We start from the raw sequence: 26,945 nt of genomic DNA, 5'->3' as shown, positions 1-26,945 counted from the left end.
TGAGTAGTATAACACTAACTTCTTAAAAACTGACAGTCCAAGTGATGTATTTCAACTATGAAACCTGCTGTTCATGCAAAAGTCTCTCTGGACCTTTAAAACCCGCTGTATTGAGTTCAGTATGCTTCACAGAGAGGCTTTCTCTGCACTTCTCAGCTCCCCTTTTAAGGAAACAAAACCAGTGAATCAGCCAATGTGCACCTGCATTGTGTTTCAATCTGCGTGCTGTAACGTTATCCAGCTCAGTAGAAACTCTAAATGTTGCTCGCGCACAAACATTTGTTTGAACACAAACATACGTGTGTAGCTAATTGAGAGGAACCATCACACTCTCCTTCAGTTCCCAAGTTTCTATGTGCACGTGTCGGTTTACACTGTGTATTTGCTTTGGATGGAAACGTGAAACACTTCACACACTAATTAAATTTAGTTCTCAGCAATGTGTAGCCCATAAAAGACTAAAGATGTTTAAAGGTTGTCTGGAAAGCATTATCGCGCCCATGTCAAAGCTGTGGAGCGTGGAATTTTCCATAAGATGTGATTTTAATTAAAGGGCTGTGAAGTTAAACAAGCAGGCGTGTGTTATTATGCTGAATATACCTTCCAGTAAACACGACATGAAAGCAGAAGGTGAAATCCCCTCACATTTTCTAGACAAAGAACAAAACTGCAATTAGAATCATGTTTATCTCTAAACAGGTCTTATTATGCTCATTTTCAGGTTCATATTTCTATTCTGTGTCTCTACTGTGACACGTTTACTGGCTCGAATGTTCAAAAAGCTCTGTATTTGTCTCATACTGCCTGTGCTGCAGCACCTCTTTTCACCCTCTGTCTGAAACCAGAGCCCAGTCTGCTCTGATTGGTTAGCTGGCCGGCTCTGTAGTGATTGGTCAACCGTTTAGAAATGTCACGCCCCTTTAGCCTATCACGTACAATGTGTTGGAGCGCTAGTGTTGCATAGTAATGTAAAGGGAAGTAAACAATGGAGGCATTTCAGGCAAGGGGCGGGTAGTGTGTGGGAGAGAGGGGACACAGGGATTTTAGCGTCTGCAGACCATTTACATGCACAAAAACACACTACAGGAAAGGGGAAAAAACCCTGAAGCATAATAAGGCCCCTTTAAGTTTTGTCTGCATGTTGGGTAGAGTGTTCCCTAAATAGTAAAACAGTCCTTATATACTCTTCACTCATCCTTGTGGAATTTCTCAAGGGAGGGGCGTCTCCCTGCTAATCTTCAATCAACATTCCTCAACAGCAGCAACAGGAATTTCTAGGGTTCTTATTGTCTAAAGAGTCTCGAGCTTGAACTTTGAGCTGTATTACCCTGAAGCACAGTCTCAAAGTTCACTATGTAAACACTTAGACTTGAGTTGTCTCGTCAAATAACATTCTTTACCCCCGGAACACGGACATCTCAGACAGCTTCCCAGAGACACTGCTTTCAGTTTTTTTTTCTACCAAGATATGTCCGTCTGAACTGAATGTGAGTCCTTTTTTCTGCAGGTGGGCATGTTTAAGATCCACCCAGAGATCCCAGAGTCTATGTCGCTGGAGGCCAAAGCTTTCATCCTGCGCTGCTTTGAGCCCGACCCGGACCGGCGTGCCACGGCCTTCGACTTGCTCACCGACGAGTTCCTCACCGTCACCAGCCGCAAGAAGAAGAACAAGAGCAGCTTCCCAGGTGGGCCCAGTTCATTTCAGCTCAGCAGCTGAGGAGGTCCTCATGATGCTTTTCTACTTGATCTGCATTGTGTCACCTGTTGTACCTGCACATCATGAAATACATGAATCTTCTTTATACAACCTGAGCACACCCTTCATCCTAATTTTCTGTATTTCAAGAGTTTCCACTCTGCAGTGATGCCATCATGTGCTCTGGCACCAGCACAAATGATAAAAAAAAAGCTCATGACTCTCTTCATACTTGGAAATGTTTTTCTTCTTCTTACGTGGAATTGTTTTGTTCTCTGTTAAATGCTGACGTATATTTTATGTCTTCTTCCCGCAGCTCTGTCACCGGGGTCTGGTGAGTTACTTTGCTCTCTACACTTCTTCTTTCAGACATATTTATAACTAGAAGAGTCACCTGGATGTCATTTCTGAGACATATCTGCCTTCTTTGCTGCAGAGTATCAAGGCAAATAGCTACCTATCTGGCACGACTTTACCCTTTCCAAGAACTGTAAATAGACGATGACTTCTTTTCCAAATACTTTAATGTTTGATAATCCCTGTTTGATCATTTATATAAACCACGGCTGTAATGTGCTGCCAGATACATCAGATAGCTCCTCTCCCTAAGCATGAGGATATTATATTATAAGATTCCTCTTTGTGTCTTCTCATAAAAAGGAAGCCAAATATTCCATTAGCATCATGACCAATCTCACCCTCTTGAAAGCTTTCTTTGTTGTGGAAGAAAAGCTGTGACTTCCTAATGGATAGAGAAAACAGCCTCCTTCTCAGCGGTGCAAATAAAAAACCTTATTAGTGTGTAAATGATGCAACAGGCACCCCTAAGGTATCTTTGGTTGTCCTTCAGAGTACCTCCGCAGTATCTCGCTGCCGGTGCCGGTGGTGGTGGAGGACACGAGCAGCAGCAGCGAATACGGCTCTGTCTCCCCTGACAACGACCTCAACACCAACCCCTTCATCTTCAAGCCCAGCGTGAAGTGCTACAGCGAGAGGGATGTCAAGGGCCCGAGGTCCCTCTTCCTCAGGTGGGATGAGTGTTTTTGTCAAAGTAAATGGGATCACTGAGGTCATTTATGAGTCATCTGTGGACTTTTTGCTTCATGTTATCATAGGATACAAAGAAAACATACAGTATGAAGTGCTGAGGTGACTTAATCCTAATGTAATCACTGTTTTAGAGCCCATTGATGGTGTTACACAGTGGTTCCCAACCTTTTTAACCTGTGACCCCTTAAAACATAGCAATATTTAATTGAATTTCATTATTAGTTATTTTTCCCAAACTTTACTTCAACAGTCCTGAAGTAATTTCCCCACCATTCTTTACGAAAAGTCTACAATTGAGCTTTACTTTGTGTAACAAGCACATTCTTGTATGTATTTTTGGGGAATTTTGGAGAAATGTTGACAGTAGTTTATAGATAAAACTATTAAAAATAAAACAAACTATGATGGTCTTAGGTTCAGGTAACTAATAAAGTATTCATTAATTAATTAGAAGCACAACGTTCTCTTGTCTTTTTTACTCAGCATTCCAGTGGAGAATTTCGAGGATCACAGTGCTCCTCCGTCTCCCGATGAGAAGGACTCTGGCTTCTTTATGCTCCGGAAAGACAGCGAGAGACGAGCCACTCTGCATCAGATCCTGACCGAGGACCGGGACAAGGTGGTGGCCAACCTGATGGAGGCCATCGCACAGGTTTGTTATGGAAGGCGTTAATCGATCAGAAAGATGCACACGAAATGAACATCCTTAAAAAGCTAAAAACTCGATGCTTCTGTACCTCTCCCCTGCAGAGCTCTGAGGGAATGAAGCTGAAGCCGCAGCACATCTCCACCCTCGTGGTCAGTCTGGCAGACTTTGTTCGCATGGCAGACAGGAAAATAATCGCCAGCACGTTGTCTCAACTCAAGCTGGAGCTGGACTTTGACAGCACGGCGATCAGTCAGCTGCAGGTCGTGCTGTTTGGCTTCCAGGATGCTGTACGTATTAACCAGATAAATGATTTGCATAGAGGCGTCATTAAGTAATTATTGCTGTAAATCCCATCTACATTACCTGATGGATCTCATGATATGAGTTAATCCCGAATCCAGAATGCTCCACTTCTCTTTGCTGCAAACATTTCAAGTTTTACACATTTCTTACATTTTAAATTAAATAAGTATATTTCAAAATCCTCCTCACATGCTGCTCATTTTCTCCTGCATCTGGATCATGTGACTTCCTGTCTATTATTACCCCCTTATTTGTAGGCAGAGCTGCTCCCAGCCTCTTCATGAACCATGTGCTCTGAACACTTCAGTGAAAATGTTGTCATTTTACATGAGCTGCAGAAAGCAGCCGGCTGCCATGTTGCTGCACGCCCTGCACACAGATCAGACTGATGAATGTGAAATACTTGCAACCTTTCAGTGGGGCGATGAAAAGGAAATCTGTCTGGAGTAATTGCACATTCTGTAAAGGGGGCTGATCTGCTCTCTCCCCCCTCAGAAACGCAGTTATGCAAAATAAATGACACAAGAGCAAGTGGCTGTGCTCATATTTGTAGAGGCTGTTGCATAATCCTGCAAGAATATGAATCTCTGATGCCTCCTGTTGGCCATCGGTACAAATAATCACAGTAATAAATGAGAGTCATGCAGCTGGTAAGATTCATAGTGCATTGATTCAAAAGACATAAGGGAGCAACTATTTTAAGCCGATTTTCCTGACTTGTAATTGTACAAATAAACAATTGAAAGGATATGGTCTATGAATACAAGTATATCAAATGTGTTTAGTATGACAACACAGTTCTCTAACTATTACAATTCCTGCTTTCAGGTAAACAAAGTGCTGCGAAACCACAACATCAAGCCCCACTGGATGTTCGCTCTGGACAACATCATCCGGAAAGCTGTGCAGACCGCCATCACCATCCTGGTGCCAGGTAACATCACCAGAGTCTCAAGCAGAGCCCTGCTAAATAAATTATCAGCCGTCCCTCAGGGAAGCTGTGACTGTCTGATGATAAATATAGGAGCTGTGGTGGGAGATGTCCCTGGAAGCCGCTCTAATAACAGCTTGTAGTTGAGCGACAGATATTTGGCAGGCTGTGGGATGTCCACTGATGACAAGTACAAAATAATATGAGTCGCACAAGCACAAAAAAGGCCTACGACTAATTAGTATCCTGTCATAAGAAGCATCCTCAACATAGAATAATTACTGTAGCTCAAATTAAGAAAACACAGTCGAACAAACTGCATCCTATAATATGAAGTGCTGTCTTGTGTGTTCAGAGCTGAGGCCTCACTTCAGCCTGGCCTCGGAGAGCGACCCGGCCGAGCACGAGGACATGGACGACGACATGGAGCCGGTGAGGAACTCCACCCACCACAGCCGCACGCCGACCGTCGCCGCTCACGACGACACCGTGGTGACCTCCGGGGTCAGCACGCTCAGCTCCACTGTCTCACACGAGTCCCACAATGCACAGCGATCTGTGAGCATGGAGCTGGGCCGCATGAAGCTGGAGACCAACAGGTAATGATCACAGCAGCATGGGATCTGATTCAGATTATTTACACAGCTTTTTTTCAGTTCATTCAGGGGAGCCTCTATTTTTAGCAACACCTCTTTGTTTTCACCAGAAAGGAGGCGGGCCATCATTTTGACAGGCAGTGACGTACAGTGCTCTCATTTATACGACAGTATGAAATGTTATGTCTTTGGTGATTAGACCCCATCGGGATTAATTATTTTATGGGAAGGAGAAGCCAGATCACAATAGGAGAACACCCCTAGACAATGGCGGTGGTTCAGGGATGAATATTCGAGTGAGAATAGGAGCAGGACTGCATAAATTTGACAGTTGAACAGATTTACAGTTTGGAAAGTAGTGCTATGATTGGCTGGAGTTGTGGCAAATCTGAGTGGTTTAACTAGGGGAGTAAAACACTTATAATCAGCTGATTGAAGTGTCTAGTAGTCATAGAGAGGATTGTGAATGAGTAGGCGTACAGATAGTGTTCCTGATTGAACATGCGCTCCGCTTGTTTGTCCTCTACTGATTAAACTCAAAATGAATCCTGTCGTGTTTCAGGCTGATGGAGCAGCTGCTGGAGAAGGAGAGGGAGTATCAGACCATCCTGCAACAAGTGCTGGAGGAGAGAGAGCAGGAGATCAGACTGCTGAGGCTGCGATCTGACCCCCCCACAGGTCTGGACTTTAATCTAGTTCACCTGACCTGTATTCAACACTAGCACCAATGCTGCTGCTACTACACGTCTGCCTTTACATTTCAAAACCAGTTCTGCCTCCACTGTCCATTCTCATATTCAATGTGCGCCAAATATCCACGATTTACTGAGGTTGCATCACTTTTTCAACCTCTAGCTCACTAAATAATTCATACAAGCTGTGACATGAACAATGAACAAAGCTTTCTCAACACCTACTGAAGCTGCAAATTTGTGACAAAACATCCATTACAAATGATATGCTTCTTGTCTTGCTGATTTGATTTGTCCTGGAAGTGATCGGTCCGAATCGTCAAATGTGCAGCCGTTATTTTATGGCTGGATGCTGAATTTTGAGCCCTTTACTGATAATAATAATATGATAGAAATAGCCATCAATTTAACTGCTCAAATGTGCTGCAAGTCGTGTTTAATTGCCTGTATAAAAGTCGTAGGGCAGAACATTTTACGGGTGGACTCCTACATTTGTTACGGTAAATTACACTGGAAATTACATTGCTAACAAAAACTAAAGGTGAAGTTTAGTGACAATTCTGCTCTAAATGACTTTGCTTGTATATATTGTTGCACGTCTGCTAACATGTACAAGTATATTACATCCAATACGTCAAAAGTAGTAGAACTCACTAGCAAGAATGTTTGGCACTGACATGAACAAGGAGAAAATATGCATATTTTGGCTAATATTGAGGTCCAGGCTAATTAAAGTAAAAGATAAACAACATTCACATACCTGGTGCTGGTATACTGTCTGACTAATGTTATGAATTGAGGTCGAAGCACAGAAAACATGACATATCCCACATTTCTGGGCTCTTTTATTGCTGTATTCAAGTTTTTTTCCAATGCAAATGTTGTGTGAGTGCGTCCTAAAGCCGTCTGTCTGGTATATTTTCCTGCAGACGTCCCCACATTGTCAGGTGACCCCGACTCAGATAGGAGTCTGCCTGCCATGAGACATGAAGACTCAGAGGTGACCAGCTGGCTGAGGCTCTACGGTGCCGACCAGGACTCCATAGACAGAGTGAGTCCCTGCTGCCGCCGGGTCAACTTACTGTTAGACCCTGAATGTTTTCTATAAGAGCTGGAGTTTGTTGTTTAGGGATTTTCCTATTAGTTTTTTACCAGGCATATTTCCAAAGTGTGTTGTTTGGTGCCTTTGCAACTGTAATAAATGATACAATGAAAGACATTATAAAGCAGTATACAGTTTTTGTATACAGAGATCATTATTTTCTTTGAATTCATGTTACTGCTCAGTTTGTTTAATGCTTGTTGTTTCTCCAGATACTGACCGAGGAGTACACGATGAACGACATCCTACACGAAGTCACAAGAGAAGATCTGAAGAGTTTGAGTCTGAGGTAGCCAACCATTTTACTTTCTTTTCACAGTTTCACTTCTCTATTCAATACTATGTCACTAAAAATACTACTGACTGTTACATCTAAAATAGCACTGCAGCTCTCCAACTATAGGAAACACAGAAGTGAAGCTGACACAGCTCTCTTTGTTGCATAATGGAGTTTGTATTGATGCAGATTAATGGTTCTTACTTACAGAGCAACTCGGCACTAACGAGGCTCGTATAGTGCAGCTTGACTTCACAGAAACCCTACTGGGTAACTTTAGTCTTTAGTTTCCTTTTATCTGGACTTTGTAAGTTGTGTGAAACTTTGCTTACAGGTTCGTAAACATGGTTATTAGCTGCCTGCTTCTACTACAGTTGTTTTCTCCTTTCTTACTTCCTCTTATTAATAGCTCATTGTAAATATTGTCCCTAAAAAGAATAAAACATTTCAAAGCTCATGATGGTAAACCACTACTGCATTTGTAGGATTTGTACACGTCTGTATTTGGTGCCACCTACTGGCAGTGTGAACAAAGATGGTGTACACAGGGACTTGCAGGTCTTGAAAACTTCCTCAAAATAGTAATTAAATGACACTTTCAAACCTCTCAAATGTTTTTTCCTGCTAGTGAAACTGGTGTGAGAGTGAATTATGTGCACAGAAGGATGTTCAGCTTATTTGTTGACACCTTTTGCCAGCATTGTCACTTCTACAGCGACTCGCAGCAGATGATCCTGGTCCAGTTTGCATTAATTATATTATCATCATCAGAATTATAGTGGAATTATTACCGGATACTGCTGGGAAGTACTGAAACGTCAATATTTAGGTTCCATTTCATATCATCTATTGGTTGTTGTTCATGCTTTGGTTAATAAGTTACATTATATGTGGTATTAAAATGGTCTTTAAGAGTATTACATTCAACAGGAAGGTACCCTACAGAAACCCTGTGCTGTAAAGTGAAGGCTTTCTGACTCTGAAGACAAAAGAAAACGATTCTAAAATGTTTATAGCATACTGTACATTTACATATTTTGAAACAGTCTTTCTCTCTGTGTCCTTTCAGAGGCGGGATCCTGTGTAAACTCTGGAAGGCCATCACAGACTACAGGCAGAAGCCAACCTGAGGCCTTAAGTGTCGCGACCACCTTCATCCCAAAAACTCAGTATTCTCCTCTTTACCTCAGTATTTATAGGAGCAAGACTTTTAGGAGAAGAACCTGTGATTGCCGTGTCCACAGAGCAGCTTTCCACTCGCACAAGAAACTCTTTAACCGGTCTCGGCGGAGTATTTTGATAAACAAGCATTTGGGGAATAAAGATCACTTTGAAAGCAACAATTACTAAGAAGTGCCATAAATTGTGCTTTGCCAGATGGAAAACACAGCTTTTTGTTACTGGTGTGTTTAAAATGACAACTCAAGAGAAAATCTAAACTATAAAAACATTTTCTCCTGTCTTTACCAGATGTAACGTTTACTAAATTGGAGACTGACCGTTTTCTGATACAAGCCTGAGATACAAAATACTACATTCAAAATCATCTGGGCTAATGTTTTTATCATATTATCACTACTTTATTTAAATGTATTTTTAATTGAATTGTTTTGGTAATCTGAAGGATGTCAGTGCATGCCCTTTTTCCATACTGAGACTTTTTATTTAAATATGTTTTCCTTATTTTCTTTTTATAATACAAATCTACATTTTTATTTTTCCCAAACATGTAAATATTGTGTTAAATAATTAAATGTTAACAACATGTATGTACTTTAAAACCACATTAATATTATGTGAAGTGTAAATTGGACAGAGTATATTATGAACACATGTGAGAAAATAATTGTATAGTATTGTATTTTTTAGTGTAGCGAATCATAGGAGACAACATTCAGTTTGTAAGTAATAGAACATCAAATCATTTGCTCTTTAGTTTTATTGTTGTACACTGACAAAATTGTGTTTATCTTGCTTGTGTAGATATGACCATTCGTTATGAACACATCTGAAATTCATGCAGAAAGTTCAAACAGAGCTTCTTTTTTTTTAAAACAACTTGATGTCAGAAATGCGGAACATGTGGAGCAGTGTGTCTGCTTTGTTTCATATCTAAAATTATTCAAGATTTCTGTGTCATATTGTAAAAAAATAAAACTTTTCATCATTGAAACTGTGAAAGAAACGTGTCAGATGTGATTGGATTTAGTAAAGTGGATTGTTGTTTAATTCAAATTATAAGCAAAGGTTCCTCATCATTTTGATGATTTCTAAACGTTTATTATGTTTTAAAGTAATTTCTTTCCACATGCATTATTAATTCGATTTACATTTTAAGCCATGAATCATCATTGTGTTGGGGTTTTTATAAGTAGAAAAGACATGGCAGTACACAAACACCTACAATGTATGCGCACCATTTTCTCAATATTTCCCTTATTTATATTCTTTATTTCTTTATAATTCTTTCAATCAACTAGTATAACTATTTTTCAGCATAAACTATATTGTATGACTGCTTTAAGTATGAACAAAAGAGAGAGACAGAGATGGGGAGGGAGAGGGGGAGGTAAACATAGCTGCAGGTGTGCTCGCTTTTTTCGCCATATTTGTCCATCACTGTGACGTCAGTAGTTTCCTCTGGTCTCGCGGCCGTCTTCCCATTCACCATGACAACGACAGTTATCTAGCGTCGTCGTCCGAGGTAAACCGTGAGTGCGTTTGCTCAGGATTTAAAGACGAATATTATGTACATATATCGTCAGTCTACGGATCATTAGTTAGTGTAGGAAGGTATCGTTTCAGTGTGTATGTGTCGGAGAGCAGGTGGAGGCAGAAGAGGGAGTTTAACTGCGTGACCAACATGGCTCTTCCTCAGCATCCCCGGCTGCTGCTGCTAGCTTTTGTCTTGTTGTTGACCGCAGCCCGACAAACTAACAGTCGGTCTGTGCCAATATCGGATCTAAACTCCAAAATATCCGGCGTGGAGGAGCTCCTGGAGGAATTCCGCAAACAGCTCCAACAGGACCAGACGTACAAGGCAGCAGGCGATGTGGTTGACTCCTGTACGGGCGACTTCAACGCCGTCGGGGAGCGCATCATCCGACCCAAGGCCTCGGTCGAGCAGGGGGCCACCTTCCTGCTGGCCCCGGACAGGGTGTTCACCTGGAGGGACTGTCTGCACGCCTGCTGCTCCCAGCCGCACTGCACGGTGGCGGTGGTTCAGCAGGACCTGAGGCAGCCCGGGGACAGTCTGAGCTGCTACCTGTTCAACTGCACCTACAGGAATAAAAATGTCTGCTCGTTCGCTCCGCAGCAGGGCTTCACCACATACAGCCGGACTGCCAACAACAACACGCAGGGACACCTCCCTATTTCCCCCAGTGGTTCAGCAAGGAGGCCCGGGGAGGGAAGTCCAGTCGAGGAAGATACACAAGGTGGGAGATGACAACAACCTACATATAAAAACAAATATTTACACTTGATTTAGAAATATGTACATAGAAAGATTTTAATCTATGACAATATTATAAACCTGCAGGGCCATGGCTTTAGTTTAGTAAATGTGTTGTATTGTTTACATTAAAGATGAATTAAAAGAGCTTACAGGTGATCTGCATTAACTTGGTGTTAGTGATGGTCGTCTTATCAACGATGATACACCTAACTTTTCACTAATAATTGACTTATCGATTACATATATAGAATTGAATGATGATTTGTAATAAGGTACTCTGTTTTCTAGGAATAGCATGCTGTGTCCTTTGCTCAGTCACTGACATGCATTAAGTTAGTAAGACCATACTGGAAAATCTTATAGAGTAATTTAATCCTATGTTTTTTATTACTGAGATATAGAGGGTGAATAATGTGGACTCAAATAACATTTCTTACATAAAACTGAATTAGGCTTTGCAAACCCAGACTACAGTCTGTGTTTAATCTCCCCTAAGTAGGATCGTCACATTTGATAGACTTTGTATAACATTTTATGTCAGCTGTTTAGAACATATCTTACTACATGAGGGTTGACCTCTATCAACTGCTACTTGGGAAAACAGGGAGGGTGGGTTAATGATTTGCCTTCTAGGTTGTTCAAATTAGATTAGGGCAAAGAGACCAGCAGCAGGTGTTTCTATGACAATATATAAATGTATTTCCATAAAGACAAGAAAAAATGAACATCTAGTCAATTGAAATCACATAGGTGGTGAAATAATAAGCACAGGGCTGAAATAGTTTATAAACTAGTTAGTTAAACACTTGTTAAAGCAAGATTATCAAGTAAAAATAATGAATGCTTTATAATTAACTGATTATCTTCGCATATTGCACATCCCAAAAAATAGTAAGCATAATTCTTTACTTTCGTTCATCTTTCTGCAGTTCTGTCATAACAGTTTAAAATGAGTAAACTGAAAAAGAATAGGCATAAAGTGCATGTCCTTTATATGATCATGGTCATCCTGTGTGATTCAGCAGATGCAGATGAGCCTCCTCGCAGTGATGCCGGACAGGATGTGGTGATCCAGCTGCCCACAGACTGGGCCATCCTGGATGGGCGGGACAGCGTGGACGACCACAGGATCAGCTACTATGAGTGGACTCTCGTTAAGGGAGACACTGCCATCAACATGAAGGTTGGTATCAATAAAAGCCAATACATGGAGGCTCCATGTGAGATGAAAGCCTGAAAACAAGGAAACAGAGGAAACACAACAGAGGAAACACAACTGAAATAACAGATTATTCTGGAATAAAACTCTACTCCTCTTTCTTCGTTCACACAGCAGATGTTTCTTACATTTAAATTTGCAGTTTGAATAGTGACTAATGGCTCTCACAGAAACCCGTGTCAAATGGCTGTGTCTAGCAGTTGAGTCAACAGAGAGGCTTGTTGCCAGAGCTCCATAATACCGCTCTGTACAAACAGAGATAAGAGTTTATTACGTGCAAATTGACTTTAAGCAGAGCAGCAATATTGGAACAAGCCCTTTGTTTACTGCCTGAGAGGCAACGTGAGGGTACCAACTTCAGAGGGTCTTCTTAAAGTCAGAGGAAAATCATAATCCCTAAACCTGATTAATTCTAATCTGATCACTTTTGTATGTGTCAAAGGCGACTCATCCTGGGCTGCTGAAGATCAGCGGCCTGCAGGAGGGCGTGTACTCCTTCCAGATGACTGTGACAGACACTGCGGGACAGAAGAGCTCTGACAACATCTCCGTCACTGTGCTGGCACCAAAACACCAAGCAGAAGGTGATGTGTTCTCCAAAACATTTATCTATATTTCAAAGTTTTGAGAGATGCATTATGTGAACTATTACTGAGTTTTGTTTTCACGGTACAAGAGTGTTTCGATATGTTCAGCTGTTACTTTCTGTGCCTACAGTGTGTACGGGCTTCTGTTCAAAGTACCAGTTTAAGTGTGATGACGGTTGCTGTATTGACATCACCTACGCCTGTGACGGGAAGCAGCACTGTACCGACCGCTCGGATGAAGACTTCTGCCCAAAATGTAAGAAACTCTTTTTGTTTTCAAAATGATATTGATGATGTTTCGTTTTATTTGAATGGTGAAAACATAAGATTAAAAACTATTTTACAGACCTCTCTTGGATTATTTTGTTATTCTGTGATTTCTTTAGTTGGAAGCAACAGGAAGTCAGTGACCCACCCTGCTGATGTGTCTAACCGGCCTGTAGCGCAGAAAGACGAGACAGGGGACGGCTCCATGCTGCAGACAGGGCCCCGAAAGACCAGCGAGAATGTCCCATCACCTCAGGACAGGAGCTATGCCGGTCCCCCACAAAGTCCCGGTCAGCAGGAGGCTCAAGTCGGTCAAGGTACGTTTGTTTTGATTCCTGATGACTTTTTTCACACTTACATAAAGAGTTGGGGAGGTTACTTCAAAAATGTTGTGAGTAACCCATTCCTAATATCCTGATACTTTGCTGGTATTCTGTATGTAAAGCAGGAAATGGTATGATTGCAAACAGTGCTAGTTATACCTTCAGCTGAAAAAAAACATTATTCAAGGACCTGTTTTTAATGTGGGTGTGGACAAAGTAGCAGATGGAGTCTCTGTAGGCAGTTATTGAGTCACAGCACTGAGCTTTAAATGCTGGCATACTGCGGGAAAGCAGCTCTGCGTGCACTGAGTGCTGGAACAAAGTCCCTCTGTCCCCCCGCCATCTGATCCCTCAATCAGGCTGAGACTCTCCCCCATCGGTATTTTACCGCAGGTATTACATTCTCAGGAGTCTTTTCTTTGTGTCACCAATGCTCAGTCATGTCTCTAAATGCTTGGCAAACTAAGACGATACCTCATTGTTTAGGAGAGAGAAAGAGAAGTCCAGTCCCACAGGTATAACAGGCTGAAGAACATCAAACTGTTCCATGACCACAAAGGCCCCACTGATTTTCAGTTGTCTATTTCACTATTGGGGGTTTTAGTGATGGCATACTCAAGGGTTTCCTGTTGCAACTAGATGGACTCTTGAATTTATTTGTAATTGAGTGAGTCTTTTGTGAGTTTTATGTTTCACCTGCTTGCTCTACATCTTGTTTATTAAAAGTTGATGCATTTTCTCTTTACTAATACATATAGTAATACAAAAGAAGAACACAATGTGCCGTATGAAAGTGTTAATCATCAATAAGTAGTTAACTCTCTCTGTTGTTATAGACCCATGTGCTGCTGCTCCAGTTGTCGGACCCTGTAAAGGCACCTTTCCGCGCTGGTACTACGACCACAATGGGGGAGAATGCAAACACTTCCTGTACAGCGGTTGCCAGGGCAACCACAACAATTTCCTCCAGGAGTCTGACTGCGTCAGCGAATGTATACAAAAAGGTGAGACTCTGCTTCTTGGTTTATTTGATCTGATTCGAATGTTTAACATAAAACAACATGTAACATCTTTCAGGCCCAGCTTTCAAACCGGCAACGGCAGCTCCACCAATCACCAAACAGACTGAGATAGGTGAAGCCAGAGTGCATTCAATACAACTTTATTGACAAATCAGTGTGTTTGCTATGAAGTCTAAATTCGACTTGTGACTTTTCTTGAAAGCTGCCCCTAAAGTCTCACAGAGCCAACCAGAGAGCAACTTCCCCATCTCCAAACCGTTTCCAGTAAGAGGAGGGCACCCACCACCAGAGTCAGGTAAAGTTTATATCAGTGAACTGGACTTGTGTTTTATGTGTAGTTCATGTTCTTCCTCATGTTCTATACGCTTCCTCCTGAAGGTGCGATCCTGCCTCTGGCTCTCGGCCTCATCATCACCTCTCTGCTGCTGCTCATGATTGGCTGTCGACTCAGACTCGTTCGACATAAGACGAAGAAAGCGCGCCCCCTCACCACGGAGGAGTCGGATTACCTCATCAACGGCATGTACCTGTAGCCAATCAGCAAACACGTGAGATCTGAGAAACAGAAACATGGGTGTTGTCACCTGAGCCTGGACCTTTTGATTTTGCTCTCCCAACTCTGCTGTTTCTGGACTTCCCTGCACAGACTTGTAAACTTAGGATGCTGCCTTCAAAGCCACATATTCAGATGCTTGTCATTCATACTCATGATGTTTTAAGAAAACATCTGCGATGGAAGCGTCAACGTTCCTATTTACTGATATACAGCTGTCTTCATTCCCAAATGACTTCTGGGATACATGCAGTACAAGAGTCTTTGTCCTCTTTTTTAGAATTTACACAATGCTTTATCCCAACTACTGCTCCACAAATATATGCTGTATTTCTGCCACTGGATGGCACCAGTGTTTCATGTTTGTGATGAAGATTTGACCCTGATTTAACTTGCCAGAAGCCAGAAATGTAACACATTGGAGTGCCTGATAAAGTGCGCTTTTTTTGACTGCTTCACAATCAGCAACAACTTTTCCTTAAAGCCACAGCAAATTGATCAAAATCCATTCCTGTGTAAGTTTGTTGCATACTGTTCTTTAAAAAGCAACTCATGTGGAGTATATATTATATTTGCGCTTGTGCTGTCTATCATGTGAGACATGAAAGTTCATTATATATATCTGTTGACAAAGTAGTTAACAAAATAGAAACTTGAAATCTTTTCCCACATATTAGCACGTTCCTAAAACACCATTTAGGAAAGTGAGGTCATTCGTTGTCTTTTAGTATTCTTATTCAGGATACCGATATATTTGAAACCCGAGCTTGCAGCCTGCACTCAGAAGAATCAACAAAAATAGGCAGACAAAAACATAAGCATCTCTTTATTTTCATGTGCCATTCCAGAAACTGTGAAAGCCAAAAATCATCCATCACCCAAAATAAAATGTGCTTTTTGATTTCAAGAACACAGACATTCATTTGCTTTATATAGTTGGGAGTTTCATTTTGGCAAAGCAGTGACTATCCCATGTAGTGTCAGCCACCAGGAGAACCTGCGCAAAATAGTTAAATGTATAACCAGCGGCAGAAAGCAACAGAGGCGAGATGTGCACGGTGTTATTAGTGCTCTCTGCGGAGTATGTCAATCCAATGCGTCGCTTATTCTGTGTGTAGAATGAGTGCTGCACATGACACAGGAAGTGTTGTTACGTCAGCCTTTGTGTGTGTGTGTGTGTGTGTGCATGTGTTCATATGTAAGCAGATGTCCGGTGTCCCTCTTGCATTCAGCTCTGATACTGCTGAAATGTTGTACTGTAAAAACGGCTGCTTGCAATTCAAAAGTTGAAACACCAAAAAAAAAATACACCCCAATCTCAAATCCAGCAGTCAAAAAGAACATACAACCAAAAAAGATGCAGGTCTGAAAACAAAAAACCCTCTGCAATATTTCAGTGCCGAGCTTCAAGCAGTCCTTTTTCCCAGCCCTCCTGGGCTCCATGTGATACTCTAGTCCATCGTTAAACATAAAGAGCATGTTTTCCTATGCTTTCACTGTCATGGGCTGCTGCACCCCATCCCAGTTTCTCCAGGTTCAAACTTAAAGGTGGATTATGGACCGTCTTCCTCTTCAGAGTTCATCCCTAAGACAAACAGAAACCCAATGTTAGGAAAGGCAGAAACAGAAGAGCAGCGTGGGAGAAACACAGCCATCCTCCAGTCATGCCGAGTCAATCACATGCAAAACTCAAACGCGACAAATGTAAACAGGTATAGGTTTTTGTCTACAGCTCACAGAGGAGAAGATCAAATAAAAGAGTGTGTTTGAATCTATTATGAGCATCCAATTTGACAAAGAAGCCATGCTCTTGAAAACAAAGCTTATGCCTTCACACCTTTCAGTTTTTTACGTTTGGGTTTCAAACAACGTCAAATTCCATGAGTCAGGCAGGTTTTAGTCAACTAATTTAGAACTATGGAGTTAAAAAATGATGAAGTAAACGTGCAGCTTCTTGGTATGGCATGGAAGAAGCAAAAATAATGTCAACAAGCAGCAAAACGCAGCCTCTTGTGATCCGTTGCCTGCTCCATGCCACACCCTGTCACCTTTGCCACTGTGAGAAGCAGAGAGCGATAGGAGGGGGAGAAGGAAGTCACTTCCACCTGGACCACTGCTTGTCTTTGTCTGTTAGAGGCACATAAATCACCCCCATCAAGGGTTTCATTTTGGTGCTGCCGTCCTCCAACTTGTCATACTGCTCCAGCATCTGGTTCCCCCCCGCCGGGCCCACGGGCAGGATCAGCCGCCCACCGGGCTTCAGCTGGTCCAGGAGCTGGCAGAGACACAAAGTGCAGATGTGGTGAGGACACACAAGGTCTTACAATGTGACCTCCATCATCAGCTCTGACAGAATACACAGAAACTCACGGCCTGGGGGACGTTAGGTGCTGCTGCTCCAACGTGGATGGCATCATAAGGTGCTTCCTCAGGGAGGCCCATCCGCCCGTCTCCCACTGAAACACACAAACACACAGTCGTCAGGTTTAGATTGGTATTCTTTACTGATTGTGATCATTCATTTAAACACTGCTGTGCTGGCAACTCTTCCTTAAGACGGTTTCTGACTGTGCTTTTAAATTGCATATCTAATCTAGTGATGATGTTTTCATAAAACTGGTTAATACTGAGAATAAAATCACTCATATTTATATTTGAATGCCTGGATTTCAGACAGCATTTGACAATATGTCTGAGGATGGCATCTGGTTTCCTATTGGGAGTACGTTTTTTAATTTAGAAATGATTTCTTAAAATAGTTCATATTTGACTAAATAAAAGAAGCAGCTCTTATGATCCTTTTTGACGTCACATAGGCATAATAAGCTCTAAGCTTTAGCCTGAACCCTTTCAGTCTCTAAAAAACCTGCAAGTCTGTTACTCCTCTACTCTGTTGCTGGGAGTAATTGCCTATTCATAGTTTGTTTATTTACTTTAGGTGTAGGTTATTTACCGACCTATTTAAATGTTGAATTGCAAAGTACACCAAACGTAGAAAGTAAAGCAGCTTTCTGTAAACGTTTTTTGCATAATTAATGATTGAAATAGCAAGAAATTGCTTATATTTTTCTAAATTAAGACGAATAATCAACCGAAAATCAAGAAGTGTTTGCCCACCCACACCTCACTGAAAACCAGTCAAGAAAAATGTTTTAAAGATACAAAATAATGACTTTTTACTGGGTAATATTAGCACTACCACACTCCTGCAGACAGAGCAGGTGAAAGTAGGCACCGACTGCTTAATTATTTAACCCCGCACAGACCCATTCACTGAGCTGCTGTTTGTTGTGTTGACACTGAAGAGAAGATGGAAAGCACTTTGGAGCTTTCAATGTCGGCTCAGATTAGTGTTATTGAAACGAAAACTGAATCCCTATGACCGTTGATCGAAGACATCTTACCTATTAGTGTGATTCTGCCCGACGTTATCAAACTGGGGTCATCTTTATTCACATTGTTTATAGAATCGTCTACCAGCTCCTGGATGTGATCAATGCCTATAACTTTCCCTTTAGGTCCAATCTGTAAAACACAGAGGGAGTAACGAGGCTCAGCTCACACAACAACAACAACCCAACACTAAATCACATTCAGACAAACTCAATCAGAACGCCACCAAAGAGAAATGGTATGTGTTTACCCGTCATGAGTGGCTCACCATTCGTGCGAAGCATGCGGACAGGATCCCGCTGCCAGAGCCCACGTCCAGAGCTTTGGCCCCCTCGTACAGCTGGTCGTGCAGGAGCTCCAGGGCGTAGGCGTGCTGGATGGAGGGAGAAGACGTTGACAAGGAAACAGCATCACATGCCATCATTCAGCTTTCATCTTACACAAGACGAGGTGAATCCTACACAGTACATCTAGCTGACCAACTGGTCTCTTTCTGTGTCTGTTAGCATTACAAAGTTATGATTTCTTATCATTTTTCAGCTTATTGATCCTTCCTACAGAAAGATTTGGTTAAGTTAACATGCCAACAACCAACACAAATATATATAACTACTACAATATATACAAATTAGGTTTGGTTTAGGTCAGGGCCATGGCTAAAAAGCGGAGCAATTTGGGTAAAAAGTATCTTAGCCAAGCCAAGGACACTTCCATGTCTTCACGGCAGGGGGTGGGATCGAACCACTGACCCTCTGATTGGTAGATCAGCTAAATTACTCCCGAAGCTGTAGCCGCTTTAATATGGCCCAATTGTTGTCTTGACCTGGTTTTAAAGGCTAACTGATGTCATTTTAATGTCATTATTAATTCTCTTTACCAATAAGTCATTGAGGCAATATTAACGATGAGTATTTATCAACTATTTTATCGTGGAAATATATTATGAAAGCTCCAATAGTAAAACTCTACAATACTGTTGTGCTATCTAGAGGTATTTGGTCAGAAATGTTGCTATATTTATTAAAATCCATATCGTACGCCCTAGTTTGATTTGGCATAGAAAAGGAGACTATAATTAGTTTTTCTCTGACTTCCTATCTTCTGAGAGACTTAATGAGAGCAAGGTTTTTTAAATAGATTATTCACAGGATGCAGAAATGTGTGAGAGTGTTTCAAAGTCATACCATGTGTGGGGCGCTGATGGTTGCTTGATAGCCTTTTGGTTAAAAGAAAGATTCAGTTAGTTCATCCCTCTGATATCCAACTGTATTTGTATTCCAGACTGTGCTGCGATGCACGAGTGACCCCAGTGTGTGAGCAGACCTACCTATTGACTGTGGCGAGTCCATGTACGGATTACACCTAGAGAAATGGCCTCGGTCTGTGGCCAGCATGACTTCATAGACCTTGTCGGACTTAATAATGCCATTTTCTGTGGATGCAAAAACAGTGTGTGTCACGGTCTATTAGGGAAACATGAACAAGCACAAACACCAGGCGGGATTATATTACATAACCTTGCAGCAGCTAGAAAGACTTAAAAGAAAAACATCATACAGGCAAAGGCGGAGGACATTCTTTGATATAAGGCATTGCACAACCAATTACTTTGAAGAGTGGATCTTTTTGAGTGTGCAATATAACTATCTTACCCTGAGAATTTGATTAGATAAGATTTCTTATAGGCATTATTTTGTCAGTGTGATGATGATGAATTGAATGAGGGATGAATTGGCCAAAAAAAAACACTACCCTACCCGGCTTATGGCATTTATCAGACAATATGTAAGACTTAACAATAAAAAGTATAGAAAGAGAATCAGAACTGAGCATGCAGTAAGTCATGTGTCAACGTTTATAGACATGTTTTGTAGAAGGAACTAGAAAGGCTCCCAAAAGGAGATAAGTCTCCAGCGTAATCTCTCATAACAGGTTCCTGTAGCAGCTGGTGTCAAAGCCAGGAAGAGCCAAGGACAGCGGGCGCTGTTCTCATTACCCCCCCGCTCACTGTGAGAGATATTTGCTGCATAAGGTTGCATTACAAATACACCATGCAGGATGCCATGGACACATAGGGATTTTACTAATTAAAATAACCCATAGTGTCAGATTTCAAGCTATTTTCTTCCCAATAATAATCTATCCTTTGCAACCCCAAGTGAAGCTAACAGACGTAATGATGTTTTCTAGGTTACACACCTGCTAAATATGCATTTTAGAGACCGTTTCTCTCTAAACATAACTGGGTGCTGATATATAGGATTCATGAGGCAGTCAATGTTACAAACCAAATGCAACTGGGTGAAAGATTACTGCCGACCAGTCCTGAACACCAGTAAGAAGGACACAAAACATTTTAAAAAGATGTGAATTAGCATGCATCCTGAGTGTGACCTGCTTAAATCCAGTTTATGCAAACTGAGGGTTAGATTTAAGTCGTTCATGTGTCTGAATGGGCCAGTGAAGTGTTCCGTCAGGAGGGGCAGGCAGTCAATGTAATGACCTCTTCAACAGCAAAATGAATATTTGAGGGGGAGAACTTATATAGCAGCCTTATTTGCATAATTGGCAGACATAACAAGGGCATGCTCCTGAATTTAACTGAAAAGGTATTTTGTGAAATATTTCCAGGATTTAATTAATGACGCAGCTTTGCCTACAGAGGAGCTTCTTTCAACTTCCTTATTTATTGTTTTTTCAAACATGAAAAATTGCAACATGCATCAAGGAAAGAAATGCAGAAAATGCAAATGTGTATTTTGCTGTGGTTTAAAAGCAAATACTGATTGCTGATAAATGATTTGTTGCAATGCTCAGCCGCACCACATAGAATATAAATAACCCTGGTAGATACTTTATATTGAAAGGGAATATGGATGCTAAAGTCATCACGTTAAACATAATTTCAATAAGAATAAAATATATAGCCAAGTTGTATCTTTTGCAAGAATCTGATATGGTGTTTGGTGCTTAAAATAGGAAAACAAAATACAGAGAAATGACTGCAAAAGTCAAAAGAATTAAGAAGAGAAAACTCTAGTATGTAGAATCCAACTACTCTAGAATCAGAGAGCTGTGCAGTGTAGTGAAAGATGTGCAAACATATTGATCATTTTGCTATTTGCAAGTTATCATGTCAAATCCAAATGTATCTGAATGCAGAATGTGGCACTGATGGCATCGACCACAGTTGATAGCAGCAGCCTGGCAGCAGGGTGATACACTGAGTAATGCTCTGCTATTTTGCAGGGCAACAACTGCCACTTTCAATCTCCCACTGACAATGGCACTGTAGAAACTAGGCTCACTTTCCCAGCTGTCAGTGTCATTCATGCAATAAAAAAAGCGGCACATAGATTAGGTTATAAGTAGATAGCATCAATGAATGTGGGCAGGGCTCTTAGCAGCGTTAGCTTCGACGGCTACAACCTTCCAAATGACGCACATAGAGCTAACAGGCTAAGCTAACGTGACACAAAACTGAAGCTGCACAAACTAACTGTAACTTTAATTCATGAGTGTGTTTTCTGTTCATTTGAGCAACGGAAAAAACCGTGAATCTGCTCCACCGCAGCATCGACGTGGTTTGGGAAAGGGGTGGAGAGAAGGGTAACGCTGGGTCAACAACAACATAGCTTAGCAACCAGCTAGCTAGCAGCCACTCCTCCTCCTGAGAACAAGCCTCAAAACTACACCGTTTTTAGACAACATTCTACAAAATCATCAGTGCAACCAACGTGCAACACATTAGGACTTACTGCGGAGATTGTTGACAAGCTCTGCGTGGCTGGCTCCTCCAGATTTCCAGGCCATTATTAAACACGCTTTGCGGAGTAAGTAGACAGCAGCTGTCAGTGCCGCGCCTGCGCCAAATGTTTGGCCGATAAAGCTGACAACCTCCAGAGCAGACGGCGCGTCACCAGACATCCACACTTATATCACCATCACACCACCTGATACACAACAGTGGCATTTAAAAATAATTATTATTTTTTATTAATGGTTTTAAATTAAAGCCTCAGCTAAGGTTAAGTGTACAATACAAAAGAAGCCGCATCGCTTACTCAGTGCACAATTACATTTGCCGCATAGACGGTGGCCGGTAGGTGGAGTGCGACAACAGTCTATGAGTGCGACACTGACTAGTCATTTTTTATTTATTTATCTAAAACAATGACAGTATCTAGCTCTTGTAAATACGTCTGTTTAAAAATAATATGAAATAATTAAAAAAAAATCTTATTTTTCACGATTTATTTAATGGGAGTTACTTTTGTAATCATTGTTATAATATGGTCTGTTCAGGAAAAGGTTTATCCCATTGTATTTGTTTATATAATTTTCATACTAGATATGTATAAGTAGACAGGATTTTGTACGGGTTTTTTCTGTTGAAATTGTTGAAAAAACATAGTTTAGAAAGAAAATCCCGACAATCAAGAACACAACAAATGTTTGCGTCCAAACAGTCCATAAAATAATGATCTCCTTGTAACTATAAGAAGGTGTGTTACGCACTTTTTCAAATGTACATTCAATTTTTTTATATTATAAATATATTATATGTGTCGAATAATGCCGAAGATCTGACAAAAAATAACAAAAAACATTATCACTTTCTGTACCTTAATAATGAGGACTTTTACCACAGTCAATGATAAGCAACAACATTGTTTTTATTCCTATTTATTTTATCTGTGTAGAGAACCAGGTAAAAAGCATGTTTTTGTCGCAAAAATTGAGAAAAGTCTCAGTTTTTAAATGACATGAAAATAGCAAATGAGCGAACAGTCGGCTGCTTTGCTATTTTGATCTTGCTGGGCCACCGTAGATACGTACAAAGTAGTGAGGCGCGTACTCCCCGGTTTTGGTTTTCCCCATGAATGCTAAGCTAACACTAGCAATCGGTCTTTTTTTTATTTAAAGTGTGTGAAACTGTTTCAATGGAGAGTGTGAATGCCAAGTACGTGTCCCAGAAAATCAGTAAAACCAGATGGCGACCCGTATCTCATTCCAATTTGCAGCAACCAGATATATTTGCGACTGGCTCCTGGGATAACGAGGTTAGAAAGCTTGTCTGTCATATTATGCTACTGCACACCATCATAGAAAAATGTATGAATTATATGTGGTTTTGCCTTTTTGGCGTGCTTGCACATACGGAAAAGCTGTAACCATGTCTTAAAACGTGTTATATACCGTAAGACAAGCTGCTAGTGTACACATGTTCTGTTAGCTGTAGGGATGTCATGTTAGACATACTACACTGTAAAGGCATGTTATGTCTTTCTAATTCCTAGTAAATTGAAAGAGCTACATGACATAGTGGCCAAAGCATTTAACACTCACTTAGATTATTGTCTTTTCTTCTGTACTTCACAACACAACCATTCAAGCATTTCCAAACAGGATCTAAATAACTAATACTGTTTCTGTTTTAGGATAACAAGATTTCCTTTTGGTCAGTTGGGAATCATGGAAGCTCTGCATTTGATGATGGATTTGAAGGAGACCCACAGCTTTATGTGAACACAAGCATGATGGAGATGTTCTGGATCTTCAGGTAAGACACTCAACTGAATCCAAACTAATTGACAGCTCATTGTTGATGCTAAGGGAAAGTAGACTTTGTTGTAGATGGTGCACCGTCATTCTCTACTGATCTCTAATTCAATAAGACTATTGCTTTTTTTTTCTTCAGTTTTTGGACCAAGACAAAATTGTCACAACATCGTCTACTGGAGCAGTAACCATCTTTCGCCACCACCAAAACAGTCAGGTATGCGCTGGCAAAAATGTTTTCAGACGAAAGGTTTTTAAAGAGGATGTCTGTATTGAACTTGTTCCTGACTGTTTTACATACATGACATGAATTCTTTGACTATTTCCATTACATTTTACACAAAAAATAATGTTGTTTGCATATTGTGAAAGGCGTATAAGAGTTAGTCATCCTCAAGATGTAATTGATTATTTTAAGAACCTTTATCTATCATATCTTAAGTTCCATCAATATACCAGGGAACGGCTACATAAATATGTTCCACTTCAAGGAGGTGAATGTTGGACAAACTTGATATGCTAGATACTTGTGGCTTGTTTAATATTTACATTTCTTATGCCCTCTCTTTGTTGACTGCAGACGATATCAGTTTCTCATAGCTGGCCAGGAGTTCACTGTTACCCATGTGACAACGCTCCCTGTACTGGTGTCGTGTGCAGCAGCCCGGAGATCGTCACGGTCGGTGAAGATGGAAAGATCGTCGTCTTCAGAGCCGACCAGGAGGGAATTGTTAGAGTCATAGGTGAGGTTAACATTGAGATAGTGTTACTATTAAAATACGCACATGTATAATTCTTAGGGGGCGTCCCGGGAGATAACTTGGTATAACAGCTTGATCTTTTACAGGCCTGTTAAAAACACACTTATGAGTTGGCTTTCTTGTGAATCACTCCCTTTGCACTTTTACATTTTATAAAGGGTTTGTCTGTTCTTAATTGTACCTTTTTGTGATGAGTTGTGTTGCTTTTCCTCCTGTATTACTTTTTTTTATTGATGCTGCTTTTTGGTTTTATTTTGTAAGTCACTTTTTAAACATTGTTTTTTGTAAGTGCAGAACAAACAAAGGTTGTTGTTACTATTATATTAGAGCCAGTAAGAGTGTTGTCATTACAAAAAGCAAAAAGCCCCAAAACACATATTCAAAACAGTCTTCAAACATTTGTTTACATAGGTTTAGAATATCATAACACCTCCAAATCATAAGAGTTGAAGACTGTAATGTGTATTTTGGTATGCTTTGGCAGAGAATGCGGACAGCAGCACGATTCATGCCGTGACCTACCTCAGGACAACAGAGATTTTGACGGTGAACTCAATCGGCCAACTCAAGCTGTGGGACTTCCGGCAACAGGGCAACTCGCCGTCCCAGATTCTCTCCTTGTAAGATTTCCAAAGAAAAAAAAATCACACTCCTCCACATTTGTTCTTCTGACCTTTCTTTTGTGTATTTAGATTTTTATAATAAGTTCTTCTTCTTCCAGGTCAGGGGATAGAGTGCCTCTGCACTGTGTGGACAGACATCCGAACCAGCAGCACATTGTTGCCACGGGGGGGCAGGACGGCATGCTCTGTGTCTGGGATGTGAGACAAGGCAGCCATCCCTTCTCACTAATGGAGGCTCACTCTGCTGAAAGTAAGGGTTCAGTTTTCACTGGTTTTCAATGTGAATAAGAAAGGAATATGTCCACTGTAATTGTGTGTATGACAAGTCAAAGCAAGGAACCTTTTTTTTAAATTGCTATACATTTTTCTTTGCTTTTCTTTACAGTGTGGGAAGTCCATTTCCACCCATCAAACCCAGATCATCTGTTCACCTGCTCAGAGGACGGTTCACTGCTACACTGGGAGACGTCCACACTGTCAGACATGCCCTCCTTTTTACAAGGCAAGTGTTACTGTGGATATCATCTGGCCTCCTAAAGCAGCAACAGGATATTCAATCTGCAATTAAACGTTTGCAGTTACAGCACAGTCATTTGATTTAAAAACTACCTTTTAATCAGCATGTATATTTATTTTATGTATTAGTCATACAACTGTAGCTGTGATCTTTTGGTTGTCAGAGCAACAACAAAAACACTGAGACAGCTGACGTGACACTGATAACCCAGATCTAAAAAGCTGGCAGAGCAAAATGCTACTGACAAAAAGGGCTGAGTAGAACTTCATCTTCTGAGTTGTGTCTTTAGTATGTACTTCTAGACTGTTAATATACTTAACATAAATGTGTTAAAACCACAAGACACTTTATTATTATTTGAATATGTACAAATATGAAATGCTTAGACTGAAATAACACTGTCACCCTCTCACCACGTTTCATCAAAATTCTACAAGTTGTTTTCCAGTAATCCAGCTAAGAAACAAACCAAAACATAAGCTCCTTGAAGGGAAATTATAATCAGAATTATGTTCTTAAATGTTAATTAATTGTTTCATTGTTGTTTTCCAGGTGGCAGGAACAACAGCATGATCTCTCGCAGTGCGATGGCCCCGGCTGGAGGAAACCAGTCCCTCATCAGTGCGTGGCTCAGCGGAGACTCCAGTAAAGGCCGTGTGGAGACCACTCACATGCTGCCCAGCCAGACGCTGTCCGTCAACAGTCTTGATGTACTTGGACAATGTCTTGTCTGCGGGACTGACGGAGAAGCAATTTTTGTCAACAGACAAGTCCCTGTTTAAAAGAGTTGTTTGTGTACTCTTTATTTGCTACCGGTTGTTGTCACCATGTTGTATTGTCTCATTTGATTATACAAGGTGCCTAAAAGTTCAAAAGTATGCTGTTGCCATTTTTGTTAAATTGTGTTTGTCATGTCATAAAATGGTGCATACACAGTATATTGTGCATTTCTGGATGGATTCATTAATGAATCTAGGTTTTTGTAAATCATTCCAATCACAGTAATTCAACTCTACAGTACTTTTGTATGGATATCATTTAAAACGTTTTGAAATAAAAATGCCTTACACAGATGTCCAATGTGTCCATTAAAGGTTTTGTAATAAAAGTGGGAATCCAATGTAGTTCATATTGCAAAGGTTGGTTAAATTCAGAGGCTACATTTGACTGTGTGTGCAGTGCTTTTGTACAAGTGACAATTTAACATACAGTATTTTCATTTTGAATCCTCCACTTGTCTTTCCTTTGTTCGTTTTTTAATTAGGTCACAAAATCTAACACACCCTTACAGTGTCAATACAATATTGTAGGTGCAGTTACTGTGTTGATGCCTATTTCCTATTAAATGGTTAAATACTCCTTTTC

General features: G+C 40.8%; 4 protein-coding genes across 6 annotated transcripts in view; 3 read left to right on the top strand and 1 right to left on the bottom strand.

Moving 5' to 3' along the window:
* Positions 1-9,491, top strand: part of map3k5 (mitogen-activated protein kinase kinase kinase 5) — a 59,501-nt gene extending 50,010 nt beyond the window's left edge. The window contains exons 20-30 of the mRNA XM_063902825.1: positions 1,508-1,685; positions 2,013-2,030; positions 2,547-2,724; positions 3,230-3,398; positions 3,497-3,682; positions 4,527-4,632; positions 4,985-5,228; positions 5,788-5,903; positions 6,847-6,968; positions 7,232-7,308; positions 8,366-9,491. Coding sequence (XP_063758895.1) covers positions 1,508-1,685; positions 2,013-2,030; positions 2,547-2,724; positions 3,230-3,398; positions 3,497-3,682; positions 4,527-4,632; positions 4,985-5,228; positions 5,788-5,903; positions 6,847-6,968; positions 7,232-7,308; positions 8,366-8,426 — 1,455 coding nt within the window. The 3' untranslated portion in view covers positions 8,427-9,491. The remainder of the gene's footprint in view (positions 1-1,507; positions 1,686-2,012; positions 2,031-2,546; positions 2,725-3,229; positions 3,399-3,496; positions 3,683-4,526; positions 4,633-4,984; positions 5,229-5,787; positions 5,904-6,846; positions 6,969-7,231; positions 7,309-8,365) is intronic.
* Positions 9,492-9,949: 458 nt separating this feature from the next.
* Positions 9,950-15,634, top strand: lrp11 (low density lipoprotein receptor-related protein 11). 2 transcript variants are annotated; one of them, XM_063902827.1, is made up of 9 exons: positions 9,950-10,733; positions 11,779-11,936; positions 12,415-12,556; positions 12,690-12,815; positions 12,946-13,143; positions 13,986-14,153; positions 14,227-14,283; positions 14,374-14,466; positions 14,550-15,634. In XM_063902827.1, the coding sequence occupies exons 1-9, from the start codon at positions 10,160-10,162 to the stop codon at positions 14,702-14,704; spliced, it is 1,671 nt and encodes a 556-aa protein (XP_063758897.1). In that variant the 5' UTR covers positions 9,950-10,159; the 3' UTR covers positions 14,705-15,634. The 2 variants fall into 2 exon arrangements, with proteins under 2 accessions (XP_063758897.1, XP_063758896.1); XM_063902826.1 differs by having other exon boundaries at positions 11,776-11,936.
* Positions 15,534-22,098, bottom strand: pcmt (protein-L-isoaspartate (D-aspartate) O-methyltransferase). 2 transcript variants are annotated; one of them, XM_063902830.1, is made up of 8 exons: positions 21,876-22,098; positions 19,445-19,549; positions 19,302-19,333; positions 18,386-18,490; positions 18,129-18,249; positions 17,095-17,180; positions 16,773-16,999; positions 15,534-16,309 (listed from the first exon to the last, which is right to left on the bottom strand). In XM_063902830.1, exons 1-7 carry the CDS (start codon positions 22,042-22,044, stop codon positions 16,820-16,822), a joined length of 798 nt encoding a protein of 265 aa, XP_063758900.1. In that variant the 5' UTR covers positions 22,045-22,098; the 3' UTR covers positions 15,534-16,309; positions 16,773-16,819. The 2 variants fall into 2 exon arrangements, with proteins under 2 accessions (XP_063758900.1, XP_063758898.1); XM_063902828.1 differs by having other exon boundaries at positions 16,830-16,999; positions 21,876-22,083.
* Positions 22,099-22,916: 818 nt separating this feature from the next.
* Positions 22,917-26,891, top strand: nup43 (nucleoporin 43). The gene is given in 9 exon segments (XM_063901547.1): positions 22,917-23,180; positions 23,559-23,634; positions 23,637-23,680; positions 23,819-23,896; positions 24,260-24,422; positions 24,925-25,060; positions 25,162-25,313; positions 25,449-25,565; positions 26,133-26,891. Coding segments are annotated over 9 exon segments (1,116 nt in total). The 5' UTR covers positions 22,917-23,060; the 3' UTR covers positions 26,363-26,891.
* The last annotated feature ends 54 nt before the right edge of the window (positions 26,892-26,945 follow it).

Source organism: Eleginops maclovinus, chromosome 15 (assembly GCF_036324505.1).
Source record: "Eleginops maclovinus isolate JMC-PN-2008 ecotype Puerto Natales chromosome 15, JC_Emac_rtc_rv5, whole genome shotgun sequence".
NCBI classification, from domain to species: domain Eukaryota; kingdom Metazoa; phylum Chordata; class Actinopteri; order Perciformes; family Eleginopidae; genus Eleginops; species Eleginops maclovinus.
This window is presented reverse-complemented; position numbering and strand designations above follow the sequence as displayed.

Bases quoted from the DNA above. Each gene is read 5' to 3' on its own strand.
- pcmt (XM_063902828.1), bottom strand. From the start codon at position 22,044: ATGTCTGGTGACGCGCCGTCTGCTCTGGAGGTTGTCAGCTTTATCGGC. The intron at 19,334-19,444 runs GTAGGTCTGCTC...TTTAACCAAAAG, and splicing joins GGACTCGCCACAGTCAATAG to GCTATCAAGCAACCATCAGC. The intron at 17,000-17,094 runs GTGAGTTTCTGT...TGTCTCTGCCAG, and splicing joins CACCTAACGTCCCCCAGGCC to CTCCTGGACCAGCTGAAGCC.
- lrp11 (XM_063902826.1), top strand. From the start codon at position 10,160: ATGGCTCTTCCTCAGCATCCCCGGCTGCTGCTGCTAGCTTTTGTCTTG. The intron at 13,144-13,985 runs GTACGTTTGTTT...CTGTTGTTATAG, and splicing joins GGAGGCTCAAGTCGGTCAAG to ACCCATGTGCTGCTGCTCCA. The intron at 14,467-14,549 runs GTAAAGTTTATA...TTCCTCCTGAAG, and splicing joins GCACCCACCACCAGAGTCAG to GTGCGATCCTGCCTCTGGCT.